This window comes from Thermobia domestica, chromosome 1 (genome assembly GCF_964235325.1).
Source record: "Thermobia domestica chromosome 1, izTheDome1.hap1.1, whole genome shotgun sequence".
Lineage (NCBI taxonomy): Eukaryota > Metazoa > Arthropoda > Insecta > Zygentoma > Lepismatidae > Thermobia > Thermobia domestica.
Genome location: NC_137454.1, coordinates 275,934,966 through 275,947,500, shown reverse-complemented (window position 1 = coordinate 275,947,500; position 12,535 = coordinate 275,934,966). Strand labels below are relative to the sequence as shown.

General features: G+C 34.2%; 1 protein-coding gene across 2 annotated transcripts in view; it reads right to left on the bottom strand.

Annotated features, from left to right (window-relative positions):
• Positions 1-12,535, bottom strand: part of ChT (choline transporter) — a 449,444-nt gene that overhangs the window by 288,489 nt on the left and 148,420 nt on the right. For both annotated transcript variants that reach the window (XM_081726511.1, XM_081726513.1), the window contains one exon: positions 11,305-11,460. In XM_081726511.1, the coding sequence (XP_081582637.1) occupies positions 11,305-11,460 (156 nt within the window). The remainder of the gene's footprint in view (positions 1-11,304; positions 11,461-12,535) is intronic.

The window sequence follows — 12,535 nt, the reverse complement described above, 5'->3', positions numbered from 1 at the left end:
CGCGTTGCCTAGGACTAAAATAAATTAAGGGTCAATAATAAAGATGAGACTTCCATATCAAACATGAAGAGACATGTGGATCGCAGATCTTTCTTTGTTCCAACTTTGATTTTTTCAAATCCATGATGGGAAATTATATTATGAGTACAATTTTCGAAATTAATAGTATACAATCGTAAAAATATCTTACAAAACGATGGTTTATTGCAAAATACTTTGACTCAAAGAATAAATTACAAGTAATACACTTGTTACTTTTCCTGAAGAGTCTAAGTCGTGAATGAGACGGAAGCTGTCGAGCGTAGTGCTTGGAACGATTGCCTCACTTGTTCTACCTTCCCGTGGCGCAGCCTTGATTCGACTTGATCCTAAACGGATTATTCAGAATTCGAAGTCGGAAGATGTTTCCCATTTTTCCAAAACACTCTTGATCGATTACAATCTGCCTCACTCGTGAGGGGACAATCCCATGCCGTAAGCGTCGGTGGACCACCGATAGGCAACTAGTGACATGTCCCCAAAAATTGGCGGTCCCGCAGCCAAAAATTGGTCCCACTTCCGTTTTGAAAATTATACCACCACCGGCAGAGAAGCGACGGAACGCCAACGAACCACAAAATTATTCCCCTAAAATACGTTAAATCGCCTATATGCGTAATTTTTTTGCATCAAGATGAGTCTAAAACCATTTTTTAAAAAAATAAAACGAAAGTGCCCTGAGCTGGGCGTGAACCATCAACCTTAGGGTTACTAATTGCGTGTTCTTCCGAATTCGTCACGGAGGCGATTATGAAGAGACAGCTTGTAGAGTGATAAATCGTTGAAGTCTTTTTAATATTTCTAATCAGAGTGCTTCTTTAACCGTGTATATTTGAAGACAACTGTTCGGAATCAAATCAAATGCACTCGTCATGTAATTTTATAACAAAATGGCAAGCGTCTATTTACTTTTTTCATAGTTCTCCCATATTCACTTGCTAGTGATCGGCGACAGTTGCCAACTAAATTCATACAATTATACGCACCCACCTCAAGATTTTTCACTTCATGATGTAAAGGCAGTTGAGCCCCGGAGCTCAAATATTGTCCTTATAATAACAATTCGTCAGGGAAAAATAATATATAATAATAACCGCATGCACATGACTGGCGATAGTTCATGTTGGTCCCTTTACGATTCTCCGTGACAAATCAAACGAGCGCGGACCAAAATGAAGTCCTCGTTCTTACGTTGTGGCAACTTCAATACCCCCGATTCTAGATATCTGCTTCGACTCGACGAATCACTGCCACTAGTGGCACGCTAGCGGTAATCCTTCGACGCGTCGCTATATCGACGATCGCCATTTACCGGCAAGTGAGCCACTAGGAGTTGGCGACGTTTACGGCATGGGGAAGCTAATAAACAAACAAAAAAATAATAATAATAAATCTAAAGCCTTATAAAAAAGTTTTCTGAAAAGTTACATCTAGCAAAATCATTTGTTGGTATTCCAGAACTGTGTGAATTCACCTTTATTCATAATTTACTTCTATCGTAGTTTTGATATTTGAATGATATGTCTGAAACTAACACAGGTCATTAATACGTTTTTTTTTTTTTTTTTTTTTGCTTTACTCAGATTTAGCAGTTTTACTTAACAGTCAGTCAATTTGGATCTGTGATATCAGAGTTTTAGAGATTTCCTTAATTTTTTCATTTCTAAAAAAGTTTGCGACTAACACCATTAACGTATCTCTTTCGATATTTCCATATGTAATGGCTTGGTCACTCCCAGTATATTTCAAACAATAAAATATTTACGGTGTCTTACTCCATTAATCTGAACTACATTTTATATCCAACAACTCTGTGCATTTTCCCTTAAATCTACAAACTTTCTACTAGGTTAAAACTCAGTATTTTCTATTTTCTTCCTTTCTTGCTAAAACGAAAGTGTTCTTTAGACAACCTGGAATGATGACTCTATACTACATTATGTTGCATAGGGCATTTTATGTAGCATATCATTTGACAGTTGGACACTTTCTTTTTATATTGAAAGCAACAGGGATTAAGTCCTTCTACACTTATATGATAAGTAAACACATTCTTTTTGATTCGTGGAATTGTGCCAATGCACTAGGTCCAGACAGTTTTTAATTTAAGATAATAATAATAATAATAATAATAATAATAATAATAATAATAATAATAATAATAATAATAATAATAATAATAATAATAACAATAGTTATTATTATTATTATTATTATTATTATTATTATTATTATTATTATTATTATTATTATTATTATTGACTTAAGTTTTCCTGAATATTAAGCAATATTTCACAAAAAGCTGGTATTTTTAAACAAATGTGTTCGATATCAAGTTTTCATAAAAGTAGTCACTCTCTCCTATAAATAATTTCAGAGGCGCCGCGGTGGCTCAGTGATAAAACGTTCACCTTTGGTGCATGGGATCCTTGGTTCGACCCCAGCTCGCACCAAGTGAATTTTGTGGTGGAGAAACACCATGTGCATGGGTTTTCTCGGGGTTCTTCCGTTTTCTCCCACTTTTTTCATTCCACCATTGCATTCATTTCTCATCATCACCGTGTCCTTTAGCCTAGCCGGTATAACCGTGGGTCGTAAAACTTAAAGATTTGATTTCAAATAAATCCAACCCAAACAGTTGCAGGAAGTATGTCATTTCGAATAAAACAAACCACTCTATAAAATTCTGAGTATTATTATTTTTTATATATACAATTCTAGCGGACCTTATTTCTAAATCGAAGGGTAAGAAGACTAAATTCACTCTCTTATTATTATAAATTCATTTCAATTGAAGCAGTTAAAATAGTTGGGAAAAATTAGAAAGCCATACCCTATATTCCAGTGTGCCACAACCGGATAACGTGGCACACTGGCGTGCCCAGCAAAATGAACAGTGTGACGCAAACTTTTACCTATTATTTACAAGAATATTTGTCGAGTTTATTTTATTTATTATTATGAACGATTCTTCCACGGATCAGCTCTCTGTATACAATTAAACAAACAAGTATCACATTGAGGGAATGAGTGTAATTATTTACTTTAATAGTAATAGAAATGTATATTTTTTTTTATATTTTCTACCGGGAATAACTGCATCCGGTCTAGAAAGCTGGGAGTAACAACAAAGGAACCCGATGTGCTAAACACACACCACCTACGCACTTCAATACACCAACGAAAGTGCAGACTATTCATGAATTAAAGTCTCTCTCTCAATGTATTCTCCTAACATATCTCCCAGCGATTACATTTTTTGGTATCTCAATCACTTCCTAGTAGGATAGGTTTACCTGGAGACCACTGATTAATTTGGTATTGGATGTTTCACTTTCTTACCTTTGGAGTTGACAGTCATCGGTTGGACAATCTCACACGCAAATATCTAATATTAACAACGTTTCTTCTATAAAGCAAAGATTCAAACTATATTTGTAAAAAAAAAAAATAAAAAAAAATAAGCAAAATCTTTACAGCTATTTTTGAAACAATTTAATTATTTTAAATTTTCATCCTTCAGTAAACTACCCTTATTTTTAGGTGTCGGAGAATATAGAATTCGAAACGATAAAGTGTTATGAAAACTTCATGTCTAGACTTAGGTCCAGATACGTCGAACAGTATGGTCTCTATTTGAATGCATGTAAAAGCGTGACGAACCAACAAAAGAACAGATGGACAGACATCAAAATCACTTTTTCGATATGTGGGGGCGTGAAACTTAAATTCATTTAAATCTCGGATTCGATTTTTATCACTATTACTACAATTTGTTCTTTCGTCGCTTGAACGTGAAAAAGAATAGGAATACAACGACACGTAAGGTGATAATTTGTAATTCCCAAAATTTAATGAGTTACGTTTAATGTGTTGCCATGCTAGAAAAAAAAACCTTATGCCTATTTGTTATATCATTTTAATATCAGTTTTTCACGCTGCTATATAATGTAGAAATATGGTATGATTATCGTTCATATTCATTCTATATTTGGAAATATTAGTGTTCCGTATACATAGATCTGTATAATTTAGTTACGTTCATCGAAAGGATTCTTGCACTTGTGGATATGAAAAAGAAAAGAGATAGAAAGTCCAATACTCTAAAAAGCAAAAAACAAGCACACACACACACACACATAAACGATCATTTAACATCAGGTCGATGTAACAAGGGTAAGACTGGACAGACTGTCAAGGTCGCGTATGTTCTTCCTGACACACAAACCCGAAGTGAGTTGTCTGCTGTTCAAGAACGGAAAGTAACATGCAAGACTATAAACTGAAAACAATAACTGTTTCCAATAGTACACGTATTCTAATACTGAATAAATACGTCGATTAAAGGATACTACCAATAAATTATTTCCTTATTATATTGTTTTGGTTCTTATTAACATCAAAATTATACACTTCCTATAATGTTTTGTAAAAAAAAATGGGATGGGATGGGATTCGATGTGGTGTCAAAATTATAAAATAACTATGACTCCGCCACTCTATCCACCTAACCACGGAGGCTACGTTGTGTTGGCTCTTTTTTTAAAGAAATAATCTTCATAACCATGGTGCGTATCGCTTCGAACCTTAAGATAAGAGTTTTTCTGTTTAATTCTATATTTTCGTACGACATCTTAGTTACAGAAGCTAATTTATATTTGGCAGGCAATCTACACACTAGGTTTTAACCAATAAATGCAACATTTTAGTCCACTATCCAGTTCCTTGATCCAAGTTCCCGATTCCCCTACTGAATTCCCTCCGCAATTGTGATCTGCTACTGAAAAAATCCCTAGAAATCATCGTTGCCAGTATACACAAAATCGAGCATAATTTTGTTTTTTGCTTATATTTTTATTATTTTATTATATTTTTTGGAAATATCTCCTTAGATGAATTGCTTTCTATTATCTCCACATACTAATAACTGAATTTTACCCATAAACGTAAGGAAAATGGAATAAATGCGAAAAATCTTGAGTTACAGTATACGCGCAATTTTTTTGCGCATGGGAGTACATGGAAATGTGCCCAGTATGTGCCTTATGTGCCTGTGAGAGAGTAATCACATGGATGGCAAATGATAGTCACAGTCTATGTCCGCCCCAAGGCACATGCCTGATACGTACCTGGGAAACTTACCTAGCATGTTCCAAATAGGTTCCCCATGCCGTAAGCATCAATGAACTAGACAATTACTCCCCCAAAATATGATAAATCGCCTATATGCGTAATATGTTTACATGAAGGTGAGTCTAAAAAACACTTTAAACAAGTAAAAAAATGTGCCTCAGGGTGGGCGTGAACCACCAACCCTTTGATTACTAGTCGCGTCCTCTTCTGACCTGGCCACGAAGTCGATGGGGAAAATGTTGCTTGTAGAGGGATAAATCCTTGAGGTCTTTTTAATTTGGCTAATCAGAGTGCTGTTGTAACCCTGTATATTCGACGAAAACCGTTTGGGATTAGATAAAATCCGCTCGCCGTGTAATTTTATAACAAAACGACGCGCGTCTCTTTACTTTATTTCACGGTTCTTCCATTTTCTCTTTCAAATGATCGGCGGCAGTTGGTATCTAGAAAATACAATTCTTTATCCCTAACTACGTAAATAATTAACTGTTCACATATGTATGAAAGATTCATTTTAATTTTTATTCATCAGTTATGTCATTTCTTTCTTCTACATTCATCTCCCAAATTTCATGCATTTGTTGCTTCTTTTTTCTAAGCGATAGTGTACTAGAAGGACAGAAAGTGGAGCAGAAAGCGTGAGAAACCGTTGCATGTTACTGCGCATGAGTAAATGCAAAGAGTTGACTGTCATTCGTGCGTCGCTGCAGATATCGATTACGTCATAAGTATCTGAAAAAGGATGCACCTAGAGTAAGTACCTCGAACATGAAAGACATATGTTCCAAGTGACGATATAAAAACAAATGATTATCACAGTGCTAAACTCAGCCAGGTATATCAAGGATACATTTATGGTACACAGTCGTAAATATCAATTAGGTGTAATAAGCAGTTAGCTAAAGTACATACTTAACACATGAATAACATATGTACAATGTGTCGGATACCTAAAAGGTAGCTGAGACCCCTAAATAGCACATGCCTAGCACATCTCGTACTGTTATGGTAGATATTTGAAAGTATCCACTTTATTGATAGAATTTTTTGAATTTTGACATTTCCATAACCCGACCCCGGAAACTAAATCAGGCTTAGTAAACCGGAACTGGTTAACAGGAAGTAGTTAAAATTAGTATTGATCGATTTGTTTGGACAAGCTCAATCGATCTATATAGATTGTATGTTTCGTTGCTGATTGTACCCCACCCCCGGAACCTAAATTAGGCTCAGTAAACCGGAAGTCCTTACCCGGAAATAACTAAAATTGATATCGATCTATTTATTTTGTCTACCTGAAATGATTGATATCTAGATTGTATATGTTTCGTTGCTGATTATACCCCACCCCCGGAAACTAAATTAGGCTCAGTAAACCGAAAGTGTATAACCGGAATTAGTTAAAATTTGTATCGATCGATTTATTTTATCAAGGTGAATCGACTGAAATTTAGAATGTATATGTTCATTTGAAGACGATACCCTACCCCCGCAAATTAAATTATGCTCAGTAAACCGGAAGTGGTTAACCGAAAATAGTTAAAATCTGTGTCGATCGCTTTGTTTTGTCAACCTGAATTGATTGATATATAGATTGTATATATTTCGTTGCTGATGAGACCCCACCTCCGGAAACTGAATCAGGCTCAGTAAACCGGAAGTGGCTACCGAAAACAGTTAAAATTTGTGTCGAGCGATTTGTTTTCCCAAACTGCGTCGATTGATATATAGATTGTATATGTTTCGTTGCTGATTATACACCACCCCCGGAAACCAAATTCGGTTCAGTAAACCGGAAGTAGTTAAAATTTGTATCGATCGATTTGTTTTGTCAAGCTGAATCGATTGGTCTTAATTGTACATGTTTCGTTGCTGATTTTAACCTACCCCCGGAAATTAAATTAGACAGCAAACAGAATGTGGTTGTCCAGAACTTGTTAAAATTGGTATCGATCGATTTCTTTTGTCACCCTGAATCCATTGATATATAGAAAGTATATGTTTCCTTGCTGATTATACCCCACCCCCGGAAACCAAATTAGGCTCAGCAAACAGGACGTGGCTCACCGGAAGTACTTAAAATTAGTATCGATCGATTTCTTTCGTCAAGCTGAATCGATTGATATATAGATTGTATATATTTCGCTGCTGATGATACCCTAGCCAGGAAACTAAATTAGGCTCAGTAAAGCGGAAGTAGTTAAAATTATTTCGATCGATTTGTTTTGTCAAGCTGAATCCATTGATATATAGATTTTATATATTTCGTTGATGATTATACCCCACGACCGGAAACTAAATTAGGCTCAGTAAACCGAAAGTGGTTAACCGGAAGTAGTTAAAATTAGTATCGATCGATTTCTTTTGTCAAGCTGAATCCATTGATATATAGATAGTATATGTTTTGTTGCTTTGTATACCCCACCCCCCTGAAACTAAATTAGGCTAAGTAAACCGGAAGTGGTTAGGCGAAAGTAGTTAAAATTGCTATCGATCGATTTGTTTTGTCAAGCTGCATCTATTGATATATATATTGTATATGTTTCGTTGCTGACTATACCCAACCCCCAGAAACTAAATTAGGCTCAGTAAACCGCAAGTGTATAACCGGAAGTAGTTAAAGTTAGTATCTATCGATTGGTTTGGTCAAGCTGAATGGATTGGTATATAGAATGAATATGTTTGGTTGCTGATTGTACCCCACCCGCGGAGAGAAAATTATGCTCAGTAAACTTCAAGTGGTTAACCGGAAGTACTTAAAATTGGTATCAATCGATTTGTTTTTGTCAAGGTAAATCAGTTGATATATAGAATAAATATGTTTGGTTGCTGATTATACCACCCCCGGAAACTAAATTAGGCTCAGCAAATAGCAAGTGGTTAACCGGAAGTAATTAAAATTCGTATCAATGGATTCGATTTGTCAAGCTGAATCGATTGATATTTAGATTTTATATGTTTCGTTGCTGATTATACCCCACGCCCGGAAACTAAATAAGGCTCAGTAAACCGGAAGTAGTTAAAATTGGTATCGATCAATTTGTTTTATCAAGCTTAATCGATTGATATATACATTGTATATGTTCCGTTGCTGATTATACCCCACCTCTGGAAACTAAATTAGGCTCAGTAAACCGGACGTGGTTAACCGGAAGCAGTTAAAATTGGTATCGATCGATTTGTTTAGTCAAACTGAATCGATTGATATATAGTTGTTATATGTTTGGTTGCTGATTAGAGCCCACCCCCGGATACTAAATTATTCCCCGATATTTGATTTAAACTTCTTAATTCTCGTACTTAAATAATCATAACAATAAAATTATAAATTAATATACACTGTAAATTACATACGGAATTTTTAAAGATATCACTTATAGTTCTTTTACTTGCTTCAAACACACTGATGACCCTTCCGATAATTAGAAAAAAAAACTAATTGTTACGAAACAGCTTCAAAAACAAACAGTCACGGGTAAAGTTTGAAAGAGAAGTGAAAAATATTTAGTTTTTAATTTTGACACTCTTGTGTCAATTAATATCTGAGAAGCCTACATTACTTTCCAGGTTTTAGATTCAGGTTTTGCGAAAACGATGAGTGAGTTTGAATTGCTTATGTGAACAAGTTTTCAAAATGTAGTCAATGCTTCTTGTGTAATGACAAGGCTTACAAATACAAAGAGCTTGTCAGTGATATGTTACTACACTTCCGACGATTGGAGTGTAACATGAGTGTGAAGCTACACTTTCTGCATGGCCACTTGAGTTACTCCCCAAGCAATTTTGGTCGCTTCAATGAGGAACACTGGGAAAGATTCCACCAGACTAAAAAAGAAAAGATATAAGGAAAAACGGAGTTATAACCAGTGATGAAAACTTTAATATTTATTTGCAGTAAATATTACCTGAAATAAAGTTTCATGAAGTGAAAATCTAATGATTCTTCATTTCTGCAAAAATAATAATAATAATAATAATAATAATAATAATAATAATAAAATAAAATAAAAAAAATCAATAACCTCAGATTTCACCTTTGATCTCACAAAATCATATTTCGTCAGTTTAATACGCGTAAAACGAAGTTTTCTCATAGCTTTACTACTTTTCAGGATTTCATACTTGCAACATGTAAAAATAAGTAGCGATAATATAAAGTACCTGCTGTACATTTTTGACTATCAAAAGTTCCAGTTTAGTATTGGACGAATTCAAATACTGAGTCAAATGTAACTCAAAAGCAAACTGACTTGTGTAGTTATTACTCGAATAAAACGATTTAAAAAAAACTAAAAACCTATACTATTAGCGCAGCGTTCTGAAAGTAACAATTTCATTTTAATTTACAAAATAAAAATGTATTTCTTCTTTATTATATATGTACATGTTCTATCGAATAATTATTTTAAATACATTTTTATACTTAATAATGGTAGTTTACATGCAAAATATCTGCTCTAAGGAATTGATTATTTACTACATTATGTAACAATTATCATAAAAAAATTGCTATTCTTCCAATTTTAAAACTAAACGAACGAACAAAAAGATAAAAGAGCTGTAAGCCACAATAAGTAACTTGATTTTAATTTATAAAACTTTTTTTTACCTACTTTTTCTACCGTATAGCTACTGTGCTGAACAGTGCCCAGTAAATTACTTTTCTTAAACGGAAATCCTCTCTTTGCCATGTTCATTACCCATTTGGAAATTTCTTCTTCTGCTTGTGGGCTCAGGAACGGCTCCCGGCCAAGAGGAATCTCAGTCTTCTGACGACCAGATAATTTATCATTTAAAGTTGTTATAGGAAACTGGAAGGTTCTCAATGACTGCCTTTGGGACATCATACCGGACCTTACCTGCTGAACAGTTTGTCAAGGCAGATAACGAATACTGGAATGGTTTCATTTTTTGAAACGTTTGATTCTGATTTTCGGGACACCTTCCTTGTTGGGGTTCTTAGTTTTGCCCATTGTCAAATTCTGAGCAGTAGTTAAGGATACTAAACAAAAATTGTAAACAATTATTTGTGATTAACTTCAAGTGTTTTTACTAGTCTATACATTGAGGAGAAGAGCCCGGGTCAAAAGTCTGAGATAATGCGATCAGCACGACGTAAGACCTCGATTAGATAGGCTCTCTATGACGAAACATTACTCAAAATGGTAAATCCTAATATTTTTATAATGGTTTGAAACCAAGAACTCTAAGATATAAGGTGTATGGCTAATAATTCAGTGTAAAACTCGGTATTCAATGCAAAAGAAATCAACAACTTAGTTAAAATAATATTTAAATCGCCAACAGCCCTTTCAATAACAATAATGTTCGATACAAAAGAACACTTTTCCTTAAAGGAACCTCTTTTATCGAACGGCATTTCGATATTACGAAATTGGTCTCGAATATCGAACACAATTTTCTTTTCCCTTCAAATAAGATGATAGCTGAAAAATAACAAATAAATATACATATATTGATATTAACACATCATATTATTAAAAGGATACCTTATAATGACATCATCACACATGGGAAAAAGGATTATTACTGCGGTACTGCACCTTACAAAAAATATAACGATTTCTCCAATCTCCCATCAAAACCACAGACTAGCGAACTTTCCCGCGTTCGCTAATATCGAAACGTATCGACCTATTGATTTTTATAAGGAGAGATTTGGAAGAGTGTGTTCACAAATTTCAGATAGTACGCAACGTTTTTGGTATTCTTATTTCTTAACGAAATGACCAAAGTGTTCGATATTTACTGCCATTACCCTATTCTAACTTTTATTTTGTAATGTGTTCGATGTCCTTTTACTTGTGGTTCTAGCTTTCACTTGCGCGTGAACTGTGGTTAATACTTTCCGCACGAACTGGACTACTTAGATGTACTACTTAAATAATAAATGTACTAAAAAATAAACTACCGATTAAATTTGGTCTAAGATAAGGTACTACATAACCTTCCTCTGTTCGTGATAATTGCATTTGTAAAACAGATTCAAATGATTTATCAATTTTATCAAGAATGAAGAGAATATTGAAGTACACTACATCGATTAATGAATAGATAATTTTCATTAATTGAAACTAAATACACAAATCAAAAGTACACAAATATGCTTACCCAAAGCTGCTAATATGCCTGCGGCCCAAAATACTTCTCCACATAGAGCTGGAAGGAAGAGGAGGCCTCCCATTCGTTCTCCAAATGTGTCTTGCAAAGGATCTAACATTGTAATGTATCCCTGCTGCCTCATTTTGTTGGCAAAGAAAATGCCTCCTGGAAATTAAAATTTAAGTATACTACTATTTATTTAACTATTTCGTTTACAGAATAATGTCAAAACCCTTCAGAATTCATTTCAGTCTTTACATCATTACTTTCTATTCAACTTGCATGCGCGATGTAAAATTTTTTAAGGAGTACATTCATAGATTTGCTTCATACATTCTGAGCGAAAATGAACATTTAGATTGCTCTTGTTCAAAATTCTCGTCAAATTGTGTATATAGATAAGGGGGAAAAGGAAAATACATTTGGAATCTAATATAACGGAATTACTTTCTTCCCTATTTCTTACAGGTATTCTACACCTTTCTTACTATATAAAATGCGGTATTACAAACAGAATTACAGATACCTACAACTTCACATCAGACGAAGGAGTAAAACCTAAGTTGAACTTATTCGTGCGGTGCTAAATGCATATAAAAGAAACAATTTACCTATGTCTATTATAATTTATTTTCTTCAGGATCAATATTGAATAGGAAGTTCTAAATTTCTATTATCTCATGGTATGTATAAGGGAATAACAGCCGGAATTCTTTTAAGAAACTATTTCAATATATACACAGTTTATTTTCTAGGGTATTAAAATCGTGGTACGGTAGCTCAATAGTCGAGCGCTCACATTTGATTTGATACGTTCCAGGTTCCCTCCAGAGCCATGTGGTATTCATCATCCTATTATATGGCTTTACCCGTTTTTTTTTTTCAGTTTTCATTTCACTAATAAATTTATTTACTTCCGCTTATCATCTGTCTCCCTTTCCAAGATATACAAGTGGAAATTATAAAGTTTCCAATTTGTTTCACACTGTATACATCCGACCAAAATTTCTCACATCTCTTTACAAATCACATAAAAGAATCAATAATCTTTATTATGATCACAAATGTCGTTTTGTTGGAAATACGCAAAGAAAACACATCTTTCAAAGAGTATTTTAATAAACAATTAAGAAATAAGCAAATTATAATTTAATAAATGAATCTTCGAAGCTTTTATCTCCAAACTCTAAGTTCCATTATCATAAACCTTATAAACGCGCAGTGAAATGAACAGAGATAC